The 23,170-nt window shown below is 46.1% G+C and overlaps 1 protein-coding gene across 1 annotated transcript in view; it reads right to left on the reverse strand.

The window, feature by feature from the left end:
- Positions 1–2,203: 2,203 nt before the first annotated feature.
- TRPC7 (transient receptor potential cation channel subfamily C member 7) overlaps positions 2,204–23,170 on the reverse strand; it is a 195,599-nt gene continuing 174,632 nt past the window's right edge. The window contains exons 10-14 of the mRNA XM_058549377.1: positions 19,041–19,236; positions 13,077–13,298; positions 12,322–12,402; positions 5,270–5,345; positions 2,204–3,067 (exon numbers count right to left, since the gene is read on the reverse strand). Coding sequence (XP_058405360.1) covers positions 2,898–3,067; positions 5,270–5,345; positions 12,322–12,402; positions 13,077–13,298; positions 19,041–19,236 — 745 coding nt within the window. The 3' untranslated portion in view covers positions 2,204–2,897. The remainder of the gene's footprint in view (positions 3,068–5,269; positions 5,346–12,321; positions 12,403–13,076; positions 13,299–19,040; positions 19,237–23,170) is intronic.

Raw genomic sequence — 23,170 nt, forward strand, 5'->3', positions numbered from 1 at the left:
ATGGAGCTTCCCCAGGAACAGTGAAGACAGACATTAAATGCGTACATCGTTATTGATGAAATAATGACAGAAGTGCATAGAGACGCACAGGGACAGGTACGGTGCTTTGGGAAGTGGGCAAGTCCTCGGGGTGTCTGTGCAGTTTTCAAGGAGGGCCTGGGCCCATTCTCCTCCCTGTCTATCCTTGAGCCCCTCCCAGACTCCATTCTTCGTGCTCCTGTTTTGTTTCTCCAAGAGCTGCTTCCCCTGCCTGGCTAATTCCACAGCAAGGAGATGGAGGAGAAGTGAGGGAGGGTGTCAGTGCCTGGAAAATCACCCGGCTCTTGCCCCTCGCTCCAGGCTGATAGCTCTGCCAGCCCTCAGTTCCAAGGCCTCTCCAACAGCTGTCCATGAAAGAGGGGTCCCTCTCCTCCCCCACATCCATCTGGCAGCCACGAATCCAATCGTGGACTACCTTCACCTCCCAGACACGCCATCAAGCCTAATGGATGGTACTAGTTTTCCTTTCCAGTTTTTAATTACTTAGAGGGACTTGTTTTTCTTTATCTGCTTAAGGGACAGATTTGAGACTTAGGTTTGATATGAAAAGGGCACCCCAGAATTTGAAAATGGGGTTGCCAGCTGCTTCTGGTTGAAGGCAGATAGGGAAATTGAATAATCCATCTTTGAAATGTTTATTAGCATTCTGATGAAGGTAAGTGAGGGATCTGAAAGGAAATCTTCTGGAAGTGTTGGTAATTTGTCCCCTGGATAAATCAATTGCTCTTCCTACAAAGCACATCAGCCTCCCTATTCAGAGTCCAGGCTTAACAAGGAGCCCCACTGGATGCATATGTATTTCATCCCTCAGACTAGGCAAGGGACTCAGTCAATGCCTGCTGAATGAATTCAGTCATCAGCCGCAGGCTTTGGGGGCTGTGCGGGCTGTGGATGAGTATTGGAGAAAAGCTGCATGTATTCTCTCTGGAACAATGCACCATCACAAAGACACACACAATCTGATGTGCACTTTAGGATTTGTAGGTTCTTTGAAATCCATCCATGGACCCCCACGCGGACCCCAAGTGAAAAACTCCTGGATCAGAGCTGACATCTGTAAAGCTCCCTGCATGTACAGTATGCCCCCCGTACCCTCGGACGCCTCTGTTTCCTTCTTGTTTGAGCACTGGGTGGGGGAGCCGGGAAGGTCCATGTATGGAGCCACATTTCAGGGCATCTTGTCTAGTCACCCATCTTGGCTGCCAGGGGACCAGCAAACGCCAGCTTTCTTTTCCCCCAAGAAATTGTGAAGATTTGGCAAGACTGGGCCTGTATTCCCTATGGCAACAATCAGCTGGCTTAGTGTCTGCGGCCCGCTTTAGGTAGAGCATGGCTGTCTAGTTTGTCAAAGCCCTTCCCCACCCGCTCAAAGCTGGGACCGACTTCAGCTCTGTTTATCACCCCGTTTGATTTGCTCTTTTCTTAGGGCACAATTACACAAAAAGCTTTTAATTCTGAAGGTATACTGTCTATCACGAAACACAAGCCCCCTCATGCATATACATATATAAAACACACACACATGCATGTGCACACACATATTTTGCCCTTCCAGGGTGTCTGCAAAACATCTGAATTTGGACCCTGATCCTCCTTTTCCTCACAGGGTTGCTGTGGGGGTTCAGTGGCCTGATGCATGCAGAGCCCTCAGCATAGTGCCAGGTACACAGCAAGTGCTCACTCAAGACGTCTGACTAGTGTTACTAGTGTTTCTTTGGGGCCAGTGGGCTTCTCCTGGAATCCAAAGGTATCCTCTCCAAGCTGATCAGGACGTTGTTCGGGACTGGGGTGCCCTCTGGTGGCTTCTCTCCCTACTCACACCCAGATTTGTGGATCCCTTTCACCAGGTGCCTGCTCCCCTCCCACACAAGGGGAGAGAGCCAGGGGTGGGGCCGGAGAAGGTGATCTGCTTCCCACACCATTTCCTTTGCCTCCCTCCTGACTCTGGTGAGGTTGGGGTGGGGTCCCTAGGTACGGGGATAGAAGGAGGGGCTTGGAGGTGGGGTCCTGGCTGCATGACCCTCAGGGGTTGGTACCTTACCCCCTTCTACCTGCCCCCTTCTCCTCCTAGAGCAGTGCTGCCCTGTGGGTTCCCAAGGCCACCTCCGTACAGGGCACCGGACGGCAGGAGGGCAGTGCATCCACAGAGGCTCTCTGTGCTATTATGAGGTAATTTTATTTCTTTCCATTTTAGGTAAAAATAGTAAATACAAGATAATCTTAATAAAGGTAAAAATACATCATTTGGATTTTGTTGTTGTTCTCTGAACAGTGTTACCTACAGTACAATTTTTGATTTAGGATTTTTAAACTTTTTTTTTTTATAAACAAATAGAACTATTTTGCTATTAGGCTATCTGTGTTCTCATCTGGCACTTAAGAATAAATCACAGGTCACCTCCCAGTTCTGTGTGGATGTGTGTGGGTGGCAGGGAGGGAGTGAGAGGGGGTGCATGGGATGAGGTGGTTTGTCTTCCAGGGATGCAGACAGAGCTACGATCCCGTGTGCAGTGGGAGGGCACGTGTGTGCATCCAAGATGGACTTTCCTGCGCTGGCCACAGGGACGTATGTCACTGTGACTGGACCGAAGGTCTCACATGTGTGTGTGTGGGGGGGGTGCTTCTTCCCCTCCTCCTGTGGTTGTGTGTCTCACCCAACAGCCTGGATTCACAACAGTTCTGGGACCAGGCAGGCCACTGGGCTGCAGATGTCAGCAAGGCTGCTCAGGACAGAGCCAGTGGGTCCCTTTAGTGTCCTAGAGGAGTGGGCCTGGGACCTCTCCCTGCCAGGGCTGGTGACCAGGGCATCCAACTTGGCCTTGGAATGCTGGTAGAAGTCACAGATGCCGACGTGAGCTCTAAATGTCTTTGCCCTTGTTCACTCTCAGGTGGTCTTTGTTTAAATTCTTCCCAAATTTCTCACTGAGCTGTTGGATCAGGTCGGCCAGCTCGCCGGTGGCTTGAGATTTCTCTTCCAGAAGCTCATAGCGCAGGCTGGAGATATCCTGCTTGATTTCCTTCAGTTCGCCTGCAAGGACAGAGGAGATTTTGGTGAGTATGAGCAGGCAGAAGGGGCTCATGCCATGTGCATTAGGGGCGTGCATCTTTCCAGCAGAGTGTCCAGTTGTTGGTCCAGCCCACCAGAGTGGAGGTGGGGGGACAGGAGCTGTGTTTTGACCTAAGTACCACCCAGCTCCTATCACTGAAGGTCACATTCATCCATTTAAAACCCTTCTCCCCCCATTCCCCGTGAAGCTCTCCTTTCTATTAAGGGTTTGAGGTAGACGGAGGGGTCGAGATCAGGGTTGTGAATTGCTAGCACCTATTTCATATCATGATTGTTAGAATGTTGGTCTTAGAGCCACTAAAGGCAGATTTCAAGACTCTGAGCAACACCCTTGTTACTAATATTTGTTTTCATGATGCTCCATGTTTTGTTCTGTTGTTATTTGCAGAGAGGAGAAACTCCCAAGTGTGAAGGAACGGCTCACACAGTGGACGCGGCCACGGAGCCGGGCAGCCTCGCAGGAGCAGGGTCCATCCAGACCACGCCGGCAGTACCGCTCTGCCGAGGCAAGCTGCCACAGGCCCGCCTCCTCCTCCTTCCGCAGCAGGGGACACCAGGTGGGACTTTCACTTATTTCCACAGTGAACCACGTGGTCAGAAATCCACATGGGCCTGGCCTGTGGGAATTTTTTTAAACACAAAAGGGAGTCGAAAGGTTCTTTCCTGGCATTATAGATACCGGACTTGACTCAAGTGGGGGTCTACTGCCTGGGGCCACATTATTCTCATCTATTTTCTAGGTACTCTTTACATAAAGAAAATGCAGAGATCTTCAAGGTACGGTTTGACCAGCTTTGAAAAATGCATACATCCCCTATTTTCTTTTCGTCAGGTGCTTCACCGAGCCCCAGTTTCCTGGTGTAATTCTAGTGGCATGAAACCCCACCTTCTATAATCAGTTACATTCCTGTCAATCACAATTACGCACTGCTCGAGGCTGGCTGGCATGACACCTGGCAGTTTCATATTTGAGATTCAAAAGTAGGGGTAGGTAGGGGGCTGCTGCTCAGCCCTTAGAAAGTGTCAGCCCAGGGATGAGGTCAGTCATTGCTGATCTTCAGGCTGCACCCTGGATGCCCCAGGATGAAGCAGAGGGCCACTAAATGGCTCTTCTGGTAGGCCCCTGTGGCCCAAGCCAGGGGGAGACTTAGTGCCTTCAGTCACGGAGGAAGCAGTTTCTAGGTAGCAAATATTGTCCCTCGTGTCTGATGAAGATTAATTACCTGGTATAAGGTAATTTGCTTTTCACTTAAGAGTAACTGCTTAGAATAGCCTGTTTTCAAACAGTGAAAATAATGTAGTTCACAAACTTCGGTGTGCATCAGAATGACCTGGTGCTCTTTTCAAAATGCAGACCCCCAGGCGCCACCCTAGAGATGCTGGTTCATTAGGGCTGGGTGGGGTCTAGGATCTGCATTTTTAACAAGTGATTCTGAGGCTGGGATCACTTTGAGAAACACTGCAGGTTGTCAGATTCTGCGAGCCAGCTGGAATGGAGAGGGTGGCAGAATCTGAAAGAGGTGTATAGTTTGCTGCTGTCTGTATGTGCCCCCATGGAATGAGCAATTCTGGGCCATCCTGAACTTGAGGGACAAGAGGCCAACTCAAGGCAGCCATCACTGCAGTAGGCAGAATAATTATCAACACCCATCCCCCGAAAGATGGCCAGTTCCTAATCCCTGGTGTTTAGTCTGTGAAAATGGTAATGTCACATGGCAAAAGAGAACTAACTACAGTTGCAAGTGGCATTAAGGTAGCTAATCAGCTGACCTTAAATAGGGAGATTATTTTTGACTATCCAATCTAATCATGAGTCTTTAAAAGTGGAAGAGGAAGGCAGAAGAGTGGGTCAGAGAGATGTGATGACAGAAGAGGCAAGAGAGGTGGCAGCGTGAGAAGGTTCCTGCCCTGTTGCTGGTTCTGAGATGAAGGGGCTATACACAGGGAGACTGGAGGGCGGACTCCAGGTTAGCGCTAAGGGCAGCCCCAGTTGACAGCCAGCAAGGGAACAGAGACCTCAGTCCTACAACTGCATGGAACCGCATTCTGCTGACACCCGAATGATCAAGGAGCCTCCCTGGGGCCTCCTGACAACACCTTGGTTTTAGCCTGGTGAGACCATGTCCAACTCTCAACCTATAGGAAACGAATCCCATCTCTTACCTTCATTGACTTCGTCATTTTCTCTATCCACCTGGGCCTTCAGGACATATCTTTTTATGAGCCGTTTCATGATTTTCTGAAATGTGAACACAAGTAAGGGATCAAGCGAGCCTGGGCGAGCACAGAGGCAGCCTGCACGGTGTACTCTCCTGCAGAGCGCCAGGTCTGCTGCTGGGGATCCTCCCATGCCTGGTGCCTCACTTTGGAGGGGTACACTGCCTAGTGAGGGAGGCTGGGCCAGTTGCTGTTTAACCTCTCCCTCCAGGATTCAATACCTCCTGACCGTGGGGTGTAAGAACAGGACACTCTCAATGGCAGGAGGCAGAGCCAAGGAGAGAGAGAGAGAATCATCTAAGATCCACGGGCACGGCTCGAGGGTCCTAGGCCTGACTCTACCCTGACCTTTGTGACCTTAGCCAGTCATGTCCTCTTCTTGGGGCTTCAGCTCTGAAACACTTTCTTCTATTTCAACAACTGATGCAATCAGGAGGGAGTGTTAAAGTCCTAGCAGGCCAGTCCAGGTGGGACTGCATCCCTTTGAGGTGCTGTGCATGAGAGGAGATTGGCTCAGCTCAGAGTCAGGACCAGGCAGGGAGGACAAGTCCACCATACCTTGGAAAATTCCTACCAGAGGCAGAACCAGATAGAGCCGGGCCTCGGGAGGTTCTGCCAAGACACCACTTCCCTGAAATCCCACACACCTGACACTGTGCTGCCCGTCATGCTGGAGGGGACGGGTTGGCCTGCAGGTTCCACTTATTATGCAGATACTGGATTCTTTAGAGCAAACGAAGCATGAATAAACCCTCGAGAGACATCCAGAATAGAGCCAAGTGTAAGAAAGACTGCAGGAGGTGAACTTTGGATTTTGCCAGCTAGTCATTTCAGGGTTCTTGTGAAATCACAGGATTTAAATATATTCTGGTAGCTGAGACTTCTGAATCTTGCAAAGAGCTGAGCAGCACAGCAGAGAGGGAGGGATTCCCTGCTCCTTGGACATCCTCTCCTGCGACCTGCTCACCTGCTCACACCTGAGGCTTGAGGGGACAGAGGCAGCATTTTCTAGATTGAAGGGCCCTGAATTCTGTCCCTAGCTTTGCTGTGTGACGTAAGCAGGTTGCTAAGCTCTCTCCGACTACATGGGCTCAGGAAGAGCTTCTTGCAAGTGAAAGAGATGTGACCTGCTGGAGGGCCTAACTCCTCATTATCCCCAACTAGTGGCTCTCTCAGTGCCTTTAATGGTGAGGACCTGGCCGAGGAGGCGTTCCCCGGCCCCCGTGATTCCAAGCCTTCAGTTGAACCTGGCGAAGGCTCTCCACCGTGAGCTCTGAGTCAGCTCATTTAGGCCAGGACTGCCCCTGCTCTGCCCAAGGGCAGTGGTCCAGTTCCACTGGCTCTGTGGTTTGAGTCGTGATCTGTTTCAGGCTGAACAGTGAAGTAGCAAGTTGCCTTCATGCTGCCCCTTCTCAGAGATGCCTGGGTCTTGTCATGTGAGTGGTTAAACTGCGTGCTAGAATTCTCGCTGACATTCTTCTAGTCAAGAAGGCAAGTTACCTGAGTTATAAGAATATATGCCTTTCCATGGAACTCAATAATGCTCTTTTCACTTTGAATTGGAAAAACAAAACTATAAAAAATAATCTTTGTCCTGAGCCAGTTCTCATGGGAAAAAAGAAACAACCCAGATACCTAAATATCTAACATTCTTACTGAAAAGGGAATTCATAGGTATTCTTCCATGGTAAAATGTCAGGCTGACACAAGTCAAAGGATCTAGTTAAAGTTTGTTGCCTTTTTAAGGAAAACTTCAAGAATTAGGGGTTCTTTGGTTTCTGGATCCATCAATTAAAGAGGCTTTATATTTATGATGTAAAATTACCAGCCAGAGATTGGAGGTGGGGAGTCCTCTCTTCTGTGATGGTGATGAGTGGCATCCTTTCATAGCTATGGCAGCCAGTCCTCCTGGCTGAGTGTGCACACGGTGTTTTAGTGCAACATGATTAAACCGATTATTTAAAAAGATTCCATAGTATGTGTTTATTATTAATACAAAATGTGCCCCTCAAACTCCATTTGTTTTGAATAGGTGAGGCCCTGCTCACAAGCCTCCCTTCAATGCAGAGTAGCCCACTGGGAGGAAGAGAGAAAGCGTGAAAAAGAAGCAAAGAAACAGTTGTACTGAGTCCTCGCTACAGACCAGGAGTTGTGTGAGCCTCCTTGAAAAAGTGACCTCATTGAATCCTCCCAGAATCCCAGTGAGATGAGGGTTGTCATCTCCATTTACAGATGAGGACACTGAGGTTCAGAGAGCAAAGTGACTTCTCCAAGGTCACACAGCCAGGAAGTGGCAGATCTAGGATTTAACCAAAATGGAAACCAAAGCTGGGGCTTCGTCCAAGCTTGAGAAAAGGGTTAAGTGCAAGATGCTTTAGGGATGAGATGCACGCAACTGGCTCCCATTGGTCAAAGGGGGATTGGACCACTCTTGGGTATGTATTTGTCCTTTTAAAAAGCATTGTCTTTTATGTAGGAGGAAGTCTAGCTAGATTTCAGAGGATGGATGGCTTTGTTCATTTGTTACCCTTGGGATATTTCAATCAAAAAAAATTGTTACCCTTGAGGAAGAGGGTCACTGGTATGTCATTGTCATGAATGCTTCTGGCCCACTCTTGAACACTGGCACGCTTGACCTGAGCTAGGGTTTCTGTAGACCTGCGGCTCAAAGGCAAGAGAAGCAAAGGTTTGCTTTCAAGCCTCTCACTATGCATTTGGATTATAGAGGCTTAATATGGAAGCAGAATTAATTGCGCGAGCACTACAGACATGCAGGGACATTTAACCCCCACCCCCCAGCCCCAGTTCACTCCCAGGAGCTACAGGTACCATAAGGGAGAACAGTGGGACCACCTGTCAGTTGCTTAGAGACTTTGTGTCCTGATGGGGACCTAGCTTCCCCTCTGGCATATGCATGTAGACCACTTGGGATCTACAGGAGCAAGATGCCAGTCTTGTCCCCAGAAAGCCTGAAATGGTTAGAAAATGCCCAAAGTTCTGTTTAACATGGATGCTACAGAGGATATCTGTTTCCAGAAAAGGTGGACATCAAGTCTACCCTCCTTTACTATGTAGGGGAAAAGCTTGTTCCTTTGTTTGAGTTTGAGATATTTCCTTGCTAGCTTCCATAGAGTTCTTTCTTTCATGAAGATAATAAACTTCCCCCTAACCTGTCCCTGTTGGTGGCAACTCTGTCCACCCTGCCCTCACGCATTTAGCAAGTGCTGGAGACGAGTATATTTAGTGATATTATTCAGGCAAAAGAAGTAATACTCAAGGATGAGAATGAGATGCACAATGGGTAAGAATGGTCGTGACACTGAGACCTACATCGAGGGAAGAAGGCACAGACTCCAGGGGACCAGGTGGCCTCAGGATGCTGCTGGTGGTGGGGAAAATAGAAAGTCTTTCTATGGAAGAGACAACACTCTCTGCAGCTAATGACAAAAACAAAGAAGAGAACACATACAGTATGTTGAAGATGCTAAATGAAGTAGAATCCAGAGGGAAGCAATGTTGCCACCTAGGAAAACAGAAATTGAGGAACATTTGGAAGAAAGTGGACAAAATGGATCCCATGACAAGTCATTTGTTAAACTGGGGTTTGTCAGACATCAGAATAGAAGAAATTAGCATTGGCAAGTTGTCTATTCTATTTGCTTTGATCTCTATAGAAAAGGCATCTAGAAGGTGAAAAAGGGACTCCCGGCTGGGTTTGGGGAAGGGATCGCATCTACAGGTCGAGGCTTGTCTGAGTTATGGACTGTGCCTGGGTTCTATGGTTCATTTGGGATGTGGCTTGTTTGCTTTGCCGGTGAAGGAAATGTGGCTCTCAGAGAGTGAGTGTGTGGGGTCTGTATACATGCTAACGAATTGACACACTGGATCTTGGAACAGGCCACAGCGGCTTTGAGAGGAGGCACACATTGGCCACCTCACCAGCATCATGGTTTTGTTCCACTGTTTAGTCTCGTGTTCACAGAGCCCAGACTAGAAAAAACATAGCAAAAGCAAGGAATCAGTTTTGAGAAAAATAACAATTCAGACCCCCGGAAGCCTAAGAAGAGCAAAGCACAGAGAGCCTCTGGTCTGAGGGGTCTGGCTTCCCTTACACGGAGAACCTCTCCAAAGAGTTGAAGGGTTGACAAGCTTAAAATAACAGCTCAAGCACTAAGTTTGAAAAATCAAGCAGATCTACTGAAGAGACAGAAAGGAGACAAGCTTAAGAGCTACATGTGTATGAATAATGGGGCTTTTGTCTTACTGAGAATGCGACAGAACTTCTCAGAACCACCACAGTGTGAGATGCTGACCGCACACGCGCTCAGTGAGATGGCAGCACTAGGTGTGGCCTGGATAGTAAGACAGCAGGAGTGAATTGGGGACGTTTGGAAGTTGCTTTGGGAAGAAAGCAATGCAACTTGGAAGGTCACCAGTGGGCCAAAGGACACAGAAGAGCCATTGTCAGGTCCTTGCCCAAATCCTTCCTTTTGCTTCGCTGGTTGCTGCCTGGGGATAGCAGAAGGAGCTCTCCTGCTCCTTGCTTCCTCCCCTCAGGCTCCATAGGCTCAAATGGATCTCATCTTAGTGACTGTCAAAAACAGTCACTGAGAATAGGGCAGGTTCTGAGGAAGGCTCTTATGCAGCACAATGAAGATAAATAACTTCATCTTCAAGAGAAGATGAATAAGATGCAACACTATGAGGATGCCCAGTGCCTGGCAGCATGACGTAGTAAAAGAGGGGTACCCCTCTGAGTCAGACAGATCCCAGTTCAACCAGCTGTGTGACCTTCACCCCTGAGCCTCAGTCTCTCCTCTGTTAAATGGGGTTGAAGACAGGGCCTCTCACAGGAATATGGTTAGATTACACCTGGGTAGTGACTAGCCTGACCCAGGTGTCCTTTTGTGCCATCTCACGGTTTATTCCTATTTGAGCAGATGATGGCTCAGGAAGATGCCCAGACTTCTCCTAGCAGGGCTGAGCAAAGTACACACATGCAAATGCAAGGTGCTCTCTGCTCCTGTGTGCTGTCCTCTCAACCCTTTCTCTCTGATGCCTGCTGGCTCAATTTTCCTTTCTTCTTTTCTGAGACAACTATTTGAATAAATAGCCCCAGGCTTTTCTTGGTGGAGTCACAAAATACAGGATGAGCAAGCTTCCCAAGGTCATCAGTAGCCTGAAGCTACAAGCCAAGCAATCTCTGTAATCACAGCAGGAAGCTCTCAGGGAGATGGAAGGCAGCGGAGACTCAACCAGTGATGATGAAGACAGAAATGGGATCGCTCTGAGACTGTTTCTGAAAATGGTCTCGTTCCTGAAGGATTCATTCTGGGTACAGGATGTTCACCGCATGATCAGTCTTCCTTTATCTCAGCAGCTGATGCTGCTCAAAACCCATGAGAGATTTGGCCCTCACCCATTAGGATTTTCTATGTTTTCTGTGACTCAGATAATCTGTACTTCTCTCTGAGAAGCTCAGGAATAAAAATCCTTCCACTGACCAAAGGATTTGTCCTTTAAATTAACTCAAAGCAGATCAAACTGGTCAGGTCCAATTTGCACACGATTAAATACAAGATTTGCCCATTGCCAGTTTTTGCTGGTGTCATCTGATAAAACTATAAGTACTTTGAGGGATGAGCCACTTCTTAATTATACACTTAAATCCTCCTAACGGCACAGCTGGATTCTGAAATATGGACGAGATTCAATTAGAGACCTGGGTCTGGAAGAAGCTAAGTCTGTAATTGCTCCGTCTGAGACAGCGCCACCAAGCACACATCACCTCAGCCAAAGGAACAGTCAGGACAGCTTCAGATTTACATCTGATAAGAAATGATCAGCATGGATAAAACTGCTGATCACCGAGAAGGGGAAGGCAGGAAAAGAATGGCCTGCACTTTTACATTCAATAACCTGTAGTTACCATCTCTCACGGGCTCATAGGCTAATTCAAACTGATTCAGAGATTTGGCATTAATTTCCAAAAGCAATGCAAGGTCTGCAAGCATAAAAGGTCTTCTAACTTTTGTAACAACAGACTTTGGCAGGCTGGCAGTCTAAGCTCAGGTGTTCACTGAAGACACCCACATCCACCTGGTTGCTTAAGACAGGTACCTGGGAGTCACGCTGGGTCCCTGCCTCTCCCTCCCCCTATCCAATGGTACAAATCAGGTCCTGTTGGCTGTGGGTCCAGAATGTATATTGAATCTGTCTGCTTTTCTCTATCACTCTACTCACACCCCAATCCAAGCCACGATCCTTGCACCTGGATGACTGTCACATCCTCCTCACTGGTCTCCCTGCTTCCACTCTTGTCTCCACCAGGCTCCTCTCATTATATTAGGTGGTCTTATTAAAGCACAAATAAAATTTTATCATCTTCTCCCTCCCCAAAGTTAAACTCCTCCCATGCCTTCGTAGATAATGTAGAGTAAAATCCACATCCTGACCTTTGGCTGGTCCCCTGCTTTCTCCTCTGACCTCATCACCCACCCCTCTTCCCCATTCCCTGAGCTCCAATGGCTCTGGACCTGCCAAGTTTCTCCCTCTGGCTTTCGCTGATGCTTTTCTTCCACCTGGAGGGCCCCAGCTGGCTACCTCCTCCTCCTCTATGAGGTCTTAGCTAACTGTCCTCTCCTTGAAGACATCTCCTCTGATAACCATATCTAAGTAGGGGCTCCCCATTTTTTTCCCTTTTTGCACCTTATTGTCTTCTTCTTGGCACTTTTATCAATTTGAAGTTGTATATTTATTTGTGTATTTCCTTATTCATTGTCTCTTTCCCTCACTGGATGGGAAGTACCACTAAGACAGGAACTATGTCTGTATCCCCAGGAAGTAGCATGGTGCCTGGCATGTAGTAAGCACTCAATAAATATCTGTTGAATGAAGGAAGGAATGAAGCTGTGTTCTGGGGGGATGACATAGCCATGTGACTAAATTGTGTCTTGATGGAGTCCACTTCTGCCCATACCTGGGAATGGGGTGGTTACCTGGTATCTGGTGGGCTTGCTGAAAGTGTTATTTGCTGTCAGATTTTCAGAATTCCTCATGCCAGCCTGGTAGCGAGCCTTCTGGGGAAAAAAATACAAAATACATAATAGATACATCCATCCATACGTGGTAGGACTTGAACAGCACTCACACATGGGGCAGTCTCTAAAAAGAGAACCCTTGGGAGGCCGATATACCCACTGCTACTTGCCTCCTAGGACACCGTTCCTGGGGACTTTAGTTCTGTAGGATGTCAACATCCCTACAGAAAGGGTTACAGAATATTGTCTGGTCAACTTTGGGAAGCACAGAGTTAAAATTATATGGGTGTCTTTCCTCCAGGACTCCTCAGAGATTTTAATGTGCTAATAAACATTGAGAATCTCCAGGAGGGGGAAATAATGGGCAGGGAATCTTTCTTCCCAGAGATCATTCTCCAGATCCTTTCTGGAAAGAGCTATTCTGCTTCTAGGTCACTAAGGACTCCTCTCAGTGGGGTCACGGCTCAGCCAGGCAGCTTGCTGAGCCCCCAGCAACGCTCCTCTCCAAGGAACTGGAGGGAGAAGGGGAGCGTTCACAGGCAGCCTCTGCTGGGGCTGCAGCTTTGCTGATGCACCGGCAGATTCTGAACAGCATCGGCCCCTCCCGGCTCCCGACTTCGCTGGTATCAGGGGCGCCATCCGAATCAAACACACACCATTCCCTCCTCCCCCTCCTGCTGCCTTCTTAGCCCCATAAACCCCATGCTACCTACCCTGAATTTGGAATTCAGCATGCCCATTTCAAGGTCATTTTCACAGCTTTTGGCCTTAGATTTGCAGAGTTTTATGAGGCACATCTTGATTCTCATTATGAGATAATAAAATGATTTAGGGCTTGGCACTAGATTAAAAGGAGCAGGTAGAGTTCTTCCTTCATCAAAATAAGACAGCCAGAGCTTTGCTCGGGCAAATTTCCACTCCACGTCTGCATCCTCCTGTGGAACAAGGGAAACAACAACACACCATCAAAGGCCAGGATTTAATAACTGAGCTCATCTGAGGAGTGAGGATGCAGCCTGCGAATTCTGAGAGGTTTCTGAACAGGACTCTGACTGATGCATTTGTGGGTGTTCTCCTTCGATACAGAGGCACAAGATGGGAAGTTTGCTCTCGCTAAAACCATATACAATTAGTCACCCATAAAGATCTCCACCTAACTCCTCGGATTCATCTCTGAAAACCTCAGCCAGTTCATCTTCCCTTGTCTCCACTGTGTATTTTTACCAACATTCTCCACTTGCCACTTACCAAGGCACTTTTCTCCCTGCCACTTAATCTTATTATTCATTAACGTTTATAGCTCTGTGAATGGATTCACCAACCACCACAGTGTCAAGGTATTAATCTTTTAGAGCAGCACTGCTAATAGAAATATAATGTGAGTCACAAAGGTGAACCACATAGGTAAATTTAAATGTTCTAGTAGCCACATTATAAAAAGTAAAATGGAACAGATGAAATTAATTTCAGTGGTATATTTCATTTAATTCAATAGATCCAAAATGTTATCATTTCAAAGTGCAATCATTATAAAAAATTATTAATGAGATAGCTCACTTTTTCTTTCTCACTGAGTCTTCAAAATGGGCATGTATTTTACACTTATAGCACATCTCAATTTGTGCTATAGCCACATCTCAAGTACTCAGTAGGCACATGTGGTTAGTGACTACCATATTGGACACCACCGTGTATTTCTTATTAGAAAGTGTGTTTCTTATTTGTCAGAGAGCTGCCAGGGAGGCTGTTAGAGATTCTGCATATGTAATTCAAAGGGAACAAACCTGACTGTAGTTAGCAGGAGGGAGTCTGGCCGTGTTCTCTTACCTGGGGATGATGGTAAGTTTAAACCCTAGATCTGTTACTTCTGACTTGATGTCAGTGCCAGACTGATGAGTGGGCCCCCTAAGAGGTAGCAGGTGTGTTTTTTACATAGGCAGGCTCCTTAGACCTCTGTTCTAGGAGGGTGGTTTGAGGCCAGGAAAGAGGCATGGGATTTGGAATAGACAGACCTGGGATCATGACCCCTTACGAGCTGTGTGACTTTAGGTAAGGGCCGTGGGCTTGCTCATCTGTCCATGGAGATAACGCTGCCCCCTCACAGAGCCCTGAGATTGGCAGTGAGTACCTGCTTCATGAGTGGTGGGTTCCTCTCCCCACAGGCAATGGCTACACTTCAAGGGGCTGTGAACCCAGCAAGGGCCCACGTGAGGCTACTGGGATGTGCCACGAGATATAAGGTCATCGCCAGCAGGCTTGACCATTTGGTTTGCTTTTGCTGAGACCCCATCAGCACCTGGCCTGGTCTATGGGGACATCCTATGTGGATCTTTTAGACTGGCAGCTTTGTGAGGGCAGAGGTGGCTCCTGGTCTTTGCTGTACCACAGAGAGGTGTGACAGGGACACCTGACCTGAGAGGAAGGGTGGGACAGTGGTGAGAGCACAGGTTCTGGAGCCTGCCTGGGTTCCAGTGCTGGCTGTTCCTTACTAGCTGTGTAACCATGGCAGGTGACTTGGCTGCTCTGGGCCTCAGTTTCCTCATCTGTAAAATGAGGATAATAATACCTACCTCATAGGTTGTTCTGAGAATTAAACGAGTTAATGCATGAAAAACACATAGTGTCAGACACTTAGGAACCCATCAGTAAATATTTTTATCTTCATAGCTTAACACAGTGCCTAGTGGTCAACCTTTAGTCATTTAGCAAACATTTATTGAGCACCTACTCTGCCTGGCATGTGCTGGGTAGGCACTGGGGAAGACAATCCATGCCCTCATGGAACACGAAGGCTGCCAGTGCCATGGGTATGCTCAACAGCTCATCAGCTAGGCTCTTACCTAGAGTCGTGCTAAGAGCCGTGGGAGGCTCTGGGTGCTAGGGCCCCTGACCTGGCCTGGGGGTCAGAGAAGGCTGCCCCGATGGCTTGTGTTTGAGCTGAGATCCAAGGGGTGAGTAGTTCTCAACCAGGTCAAGTGTGGGTGGGGTGGGGGGTGGAGAAGAGTAGGAGTTAATTAGTGGAAGAGGCAGTGAGAAGCGTAAACAACTCTTCTGAGAAAGTTGGCAGTAAAGAGCAGGAGAGAGAGAGGTTGAGAGCTGGAAAGTGAGATTGAGGGAAGATTTTTTGTAGTTTTTTTTTTTTTTTTTTGAAGATCAAAAGACTTATTTAAATGCTGACAGGAAGGATTAGACAGAGAGAGGGTGAAGATGTAGGCGGAGAGGGATAATGTGCAGTGGTGGCTGCTGAGGAGGCGAGAAGGCAGGGAGCCAGGGCACATGGGCAGGGCTGCTCTGATGGAGAAGGCCTCTCCCACCCACAGGAGGGCAGGCAGGGGGACTGCAGGTGCAGAGGCAGGTGGATCTGTGGATTGGGACAGTAGGTGCTCAAGATCTATTGACTGAATAAATAAGTGTTCTCATGGAAGGATTTACAAATATGTACTTCATCATTGTTACATACTGGGCACTTTCCAATGGGCTTATTTCACTTTTTGTGGCCCTTGCACAGGCATCACCAGTGAGATGGGTGGGGAACATGTGCTCTCACCTGACGAGGAGAAGACCAGAGCCCAGAGGGGAGGTGTGGGCTGCAGTGTGCTCTCTCCATCTCATGGCACCACACTGGGGTGAGATAACTTGACATCACAGCCATGGGCTTGCCCACTCCTGCCCCAAACTTGTGGGCATCTCTTATGCCAATCACGCGGCTTTACATTCCACATTCATTTGGACCAAAGCATGAATTGCTTTTTAGGATGGAGCCAACCTTCCTAGGTGAGTGGTACAGAGACCCACAGATTGTCCAGGCACCATCTAGTTTCTCTTACACATGGGGAAACTGAGGCCCAGAAGGGCAGGGAGGACTTGTTAGCAACAGCTCATACACATAGGTGACCAAATGTGTAAAACACTTTAAAAAAATATTTGTCCATAGACTCAGTGCTGCATTTGCCCGGGGTTGGTGGGGGTCGGGGGCTAAGGCTTCATGGCCCAGCTTACCTATTCCTGTCACCTCTTGTCTCTTTCCCTGCACAATCTATGCTCTTGCATTGCTGAATATACCACATTGTTTCACCCCTCCCTGCCTTGGCACATGTTGTTCCACGTTGTTTAGAATACTCTTTTTTTGGGGGGGTATTATGGACCAAATATGTCTTCCTAAAATTCATATGTTGAAGCCCTAACTCCAAGTACCTTAGAATGTGACTGTATTTGGAGATAGGGCTTCTAAAGAGGTAACTGAGGTTAAATGAGGCCATAAGGATGTGGCCCTAATCCAATATGACTGGTGTCATTATAAGGAGAGGAAGAGATTCCAGGGATGTACCACACACAGAGGAAAGGCCATGTGAGGACACAGCAAGAAGGTGGCTGTCTACAAGCCAAGGAGAGAGGCCTCACCACAGACCAACTCTGCGGACACCTTGATTTTTGACTTCTAGACTCCAGAACTGTAAGGAAATAACTTTCTGCTGTTTAAACCACCCAGTCTGTGGTATTTTGTTATGGCAGACCTAGCTGTAACTACAGACCCTCCAGGGCCCTCCAGTTCAACTGACCCAGTCTTATCAACAGAGTAATTAAGAGTGGTTTTTCAGGAACTGAGACCCCTTGTCCAGTTCAGGACAGTTGAGACCACCAATCTATCAACTGGGCCTGCGCAAATGCTCAAAAAGTGACCTTTTTGACGTCAAGGAGTTAAAAACTCCTCCCTCAGATCATGGTAATGCCGCCATTTTGTGAACATGCCTCCTATGAAGAGCCATGAAGCTTGAATATGCTTGTGCAGATCATCAATTACTCACTTCTTCTTACCTCCAATCATCTATCTCCACACTTCAGACTGCCCTGCCCTTCATCCCATAAATTGTGCCTCAAACCCTGGATCCGGGAGACAGACTTGAGAACATATGCCTCTGTCTCCCTGCAGATCTATCTTGCAAAATAAAGCTGGTTTCTTTTCCCAAAAGCTGATGCCGTAATAATTGGCTTTTTTTTAATGCACATCAGACAAGAGAACCTCAATTTTGTGCAGTAACATAGTCAATTAATACATGGAAGTCTTTATTTTTTCCTATATGAGAAATACACAAATAATTGTTTCTTATAAAAGATTTAAATACAGAGGTACACCAAGCAAATAGGACAGTCCTCTTTCAAATATCCTTTCTCCTTTTAGTCCCTTCCCCAGAGGATGCCCCAGGTCAAGGGTGTGGTACCTTCTCTCAGCTTTTTCTTTCTGTATGCACATTTGTATTATTACGTAAATAAGAGTTGCCTATATATATTTTTCTACAACTTGCATCTTTTCACTTAACAATATCTTAGGGATTTTGCTATGTCAGCACAAAAAATTTTTTCTCATGGTATATACAGTATTCTAAGATCTATACTATATCATAGTTTACTTAAACATCCTGATATTGATGGGCTATTTCCAAGTTTTTCCTTTAATGAACATCTATGTAAAATAATATTTCTGCATAGATCTTTTCTTAGAATTGGGATTGTTGAGTCAAAGGGTTAGTGCATTTTATTTTGGTTTAATTTTTAGTTTATTTAATTTTATAATAAATAAAACAATAATAGATTTGTAAAGCATAAAAAGGTATAAAGAGAAAGGCATTCCACCACCATGTCCCCCAACCCCCACCTCCCAACAGTTACCCCTGCTGTGCATTTCTTGTGTATCATTTCAGAGGTTCTTTTTCTTTTTCAAATGCTTATACAATGGAAAATGAATATGTATTCCCTTCTCTTCCTCTCTTACACGAGAGCGCACGCTATGTACGTTGTTCTGCAACTTGATATTTTTTCACTTAAAACTATATCTTGGAGGTCTTTCCACATTAGTAGATAGAGAACATCTTCATCCTTTTTTAAAGCTGCACAGTATCCTAATGTTCAGATGTATCATAATCTATTTAGGGATTCCTACTAATGCTCATTTAGTTTGTTTTTATTTCTTGCTGTTCCAAACAAGGCTGCAATCAATAGCTTATGGTTTGTGCATTTTAGATTTTGATAAATTGCTTCCTGATATACTCCCTTGACTCCCTTATCTGTTCAGCAAAATTGTATTAGTCTTTGAATGGCCATCAAGCATCACCTCTGGAAGCTTCCTCCTCTCATAGTCAATCACAGACTTTGCTTTGCACCTCCTGTACCTGGTTGGACTTCTCTGGTTGCCCTTCCCTAGTGCACTGCAATTTGTTGATTTACAAGTCTGTTCTTCTCACTGAATAGAGTTCTTTGAAGGCAGAGATTGTGTCTTAGTCAATCTCTGTGTTGCCAGTGCCTAGCACAGGTGTGGCATGCAGTAGCTACTTAATAAATAACATATGAGAGGCAGAAGGGAATGTGGGCTAAAAGATACAGTCATTCCAGTTTGCTGTGGGTCACCTGCATGAGGGGACACATGTAAAAGAGGAAAGATTCATGACCCTGACTCTTTCTGCCCTTCTTGGGCCATTTTGTGCCCACTATCCTGTGTGGCACGTTGACTGGAAGTGTTTCTTGGAGCAATCCACGAAGAATGCTGGTTGTTTGCTAGTCTGGCTTCACATTTAATAACACACAGCTTCTAACGTCTTTACCCTCATTGCTGAAAATGGCAATGTAAATTCAATCAAGGAGGAGAGAGCATTTTCAATTAACTGATACCTCAATTAACTTACCTCAATTTCCTGATACGAGTTGTTGATCATGGCTATTAGCATATTGAGCAGCACTACCACCATGGTGACGTTATAAACGCCGTAGAGAACGTAGCCGATGTTCTCGATGAATTTGTGGTCATATTTCAGCACCACCGAGATCACTTCAGACAAGCCAAAGATGGACCAAAATAAGGTTTTAAAACTTTCTTCAACTCTACAAGGAAACAGACAGTCCCTTCAGGCAGTTTTCACACAACAGTTGTCTTTATGCAGATATTAGGGGTTACCCTGTAGTGGGGCGGGGGCTGGCTGGTGGTGCCTGTATTCTGAAATAATGAGATATTCAGATTTCTAGGAAGACTTTGAAAGAATATGATAAAGGGCAGGCTCTTTCTTTTCCATTCAATCTGTTTATTGGGACTCCTGGCTGCGCTGTCATTTTTATCTCGTAATTAAACATTTAAATTAAACACCAGGGCAAATGCTTGTTCTTGTATGTTATTAGCCTCAGAAAGCACAGGCTTCCTTCAGCAGTCTCTTGAGTGTCTCTTCTCAGACTGCCCAGCCCCACGTGAAGGGGAAGAGGCTGGGGTCCACAGTGGAGCTGGCATCGTCGGTGCCTGGCCCTTGCTGGGTACTTGCTACAGGGCAGCTCACTTAAGTCTCATGGCCACTGCCGTGGTGGGCTCGCTTATTACCTCCATTTTACAGATGGAAGCACTGATGCTCAGAGCCTTACATGGCTTTCCTAGTGGCACCCAACTGGAAAGGGGTGCAAGTCCAGGCATGTCTGAGGTTTTCAAAAGCACATACTTCTAACCACATGCTTTACTGCCCCCTGGCTCTGGGTAGTGAGGCCAGCCACCCAGATCAAGTCCTCTTAAACTGGAATTGGATTAGGAGAGTGGTGAGTTTGGTGTGTCCATATTGTTCCAATTCACGAGGTAACTGTCTAAACCTCACCCTGCAGCTCACTCAGGGTAGAGACTGCACGTGCTTTGAGGAGCAGTTCGGTGAAAAGCTGGCTTTTAGGATGCTGCTCTGTGACCTTTTTGAGACTATGAAGTTACCAAAATACACTGGCTTTAAGAATAAGATCCCAGCACATTTCACAGTCCATACTCTGTGGCTATGACCCTATATCAGGTTTACGACATAGAATCCGATGAGAAAACTGGATTTTGTTTGAGAGGTTTAGGACATGCACAGGTACCTGATAACACCTGAACAGTTAAGTGCAGTTCTCTTAGTTTGTATCCAGATTTTTGGTACCATTATGAGAAAGCATTTCCTTTTTTTTCTTTAACATTTCAGACTTTCAACACTCACCCACAAATGGCCAGGATTAGCTAGATCTCAAAAAAAAAAAAAAATCAGCATTTCTTAAGGGTTGATATTTATTTGACAAGATGTACAAAAATACTAGTACTCGTCACTTTGGCTAAAAATCCAACTCTGACTTGCATGAATTTTCAGCACTCCTGTAAGTGTGTGTGTGTGTGTGTGTGTGTGTGGGTGGATGTGTACATGTGTGTCTAGCCAGATGTTTGACTCATTCTCTGTGCATCCCAGAGTCTGAAAACTAAAAATCAGAGTGAGTTTTTGTTGGCATTATTTGTTTTTGGTTTCTCTTAAAACTGTGAGTTTGGAACATATAGTTTATTTTGTTTTAGCAAGAAAGAGTTTAGTTGGGCATTTGGAAGTAAGGACTGGGTATCAAGCCATCATTTTAGAGCTCCAGCTCCTGATGCTCTTCCGGGAAAGGGGTCCTCGGGAGAGGTGCAACATCCATTTTGTGTGAAACAGATACCATTGAATGTGTGGCATGATTCACTGAAGGTATTGTCTCCCGTTAGGAAGCAGTCTTTGGTTATCACCCTCGTAGAAGGGGATAGTGGCAGAGAGAGTCCAAAGCCACTGGATGAGCCCCAAATCCCAAACTGGAAGGAGCCAGCAGGACATGATCTCTCTGACAGTTGTTCCCTTCCTAGAGACATCAGGTAAAAACTGGAAGACACACTGTCTGAGGTCGGGGCTGGGCAGACAGGTGCTGGTCCAGGATTGCGCGCTGACCATGAACAGCCTAAGAAATGGATGATACATGTGACAGAGAGATGTTTTACAGAAATTCATCTTCCTTTTCCTACCTTGGAAAGCCCCACAAAACTTTGACTAACACAAACAAAGCAAGCAATTATAGAATACATTCAGGGAAAACCTTCTGAATTTTAATTAGGGAAAATGGCCTAGATTCAGCATGTATTTTTTTCTCATTTGCTTCTTGCTATGAATTTTGCTACTAAGCTCTGATTTATCCTTGGTGCCTTCACTTAGGGATTCTATGTCAATGATCTGAAGGATGCAGAGCTGGCCCATTAAGCAGTATGTGTTCCAGTTAGAGAGTATTTACAGATCCCTAAACCTAGGCCTTAGCCCCTCCTCTAGCAGCACCCCCCAGGCTTGGAATGCTGATCTGTTCATTTGTTGTCTGGCTTCCAGATAATCTTCACACCTGTTTCATTTCTATTCTATAGTTTAAGAATTAGCCTCTGGACTTGAATTTGGCTATGACCTCTAGGAGAATCTAATTACAAAAGGCCCAGACTCACTGGCATTGCCAGAGTGAAAGTGGCCCCATCCAGAGCAATAGTCATGGCCCCTGACTGGGCAGGAAGGGGTCTTAACCAAAGTATGTATTTTTAACAATCTCTTCTTAGCTCTTTAGGGAGTGTCTGCAGTCCTTGCTTCCTCTTATTATGAGGCAAAATGGGTTGCGGTAGCAACGACCTCCTTTAAAGAAAAGCTAGCTCTGTTGGCTTGAATCATCCCAAATGGTTGGATTCACCATTGAGATCGCTTGGGTCTTTCATTTGTTCCCATCCCTCTTGACATGAACTAGACTAACTGAATAGACTAATTTTGTTGTTGTTTCTCAGAGGGGACCTTATGGGCTGAGTTATGCACCATTAGCTGGGCTAAATGGCAAGCAGTACAATATTTCATCCATAGCTCAAATCATGTAACTAAATAAATTCTGAATGGAATTGAAGAGTTCAATGTTAAAAAATTACATGATCAAAAAACTAGAGTAAAATATTGGTATTTATATAATATTGGGCAGGGAGAGGTTTCAGAAACTAGAAAGGGAAAAATGGAGAGATCTAACCACATAAAACTTTACTTGTATACATCAAAAACATAATAAGTAAAACTATAAGGGAAAAGACTAAGTGAGAAAAGAATTTGTACTTGCAACATATATGACAGACAATAGATGATGTCTTTCTTTCATAAAGAGCTCTTATAAATCAATATGAAAATGACAGATATCCTAGTAGAAAGAAAAAGAGGAAAAAAAACTTTCGTGAAAACTTGATGCTTTTTATGGTAACAAGAGCTCCATGATTAACTTGATATGCCATGCTAGCGGCATCTTCTGGTTTAATATGTGGCAGGAAATAAATGAAATTTGTCCTCACTGACCCGAGTGAGAAAAGACTTGTGTTACCTTGACCTTGGAAACCTACAATAATATATTTTCAGAGAGAAGGCTGGCCTTGGAAAGGAGCCCATAGTACACTACTAATCCCAAGAGCTTGGGCATTGGAGCTGGCCCCAATGTCTCGTGAGGTTGTGATGCTCTCTGAGTCATGTATTAATCATCACCCACAATTTTCAGGAGCTATGGGATCCAGGGCACAGGGCAGAAGGCCAGCCACTGTGGAGGTCAGGGGCTGTCTTTCAGGAGGAAACTATCTTGGAATTGGCTTAGTTGATATTCACCACCAAGCTACTTGTCTCACAAAAAGCCCCTACTGTCAACTAGCTGGTCTCAAGGCTGAATTTGAGGTTCTTTACTGATAGGGATGGTGGTTCCTGGCTCCACATTCTCCTCCTACCCACTCTGGCCATCTACAGAGCTGGCCACAGAGGTCAATCACAGGAAGCTTCATAGAGGTAGTTGGAGGAGTAAGAAGAACAAAGATGCACGCCTGGGTTCAGATCCCAGCTCCACCATGCACTGGCTTTGTGAGTCTGGGCATGTTACAAAACCTATTTGAGTCTCAGTTTACTCATCTATGAAAGGGGATAATGGTGCCTTATTATTAAGTTGCTGTGAAGATTAAATAAGCAACTCATATATATAT

Source organism: Diceros bicornis, chromosome 1 (assembly GCF_020826845.1).
Source record: "Diceros bicornis minor isolate mBicDic1 chromosome 1, mDicBic1.mat.cur, whole genome shotgun sequence".
Taxonomy (NCBI): domain Eukaryota; kingdom Metazoa; phylum Chordata; class Mammalia; order Perissodactyla; family Rhinocerotidae; genus Diceros; species Diceros bicornis.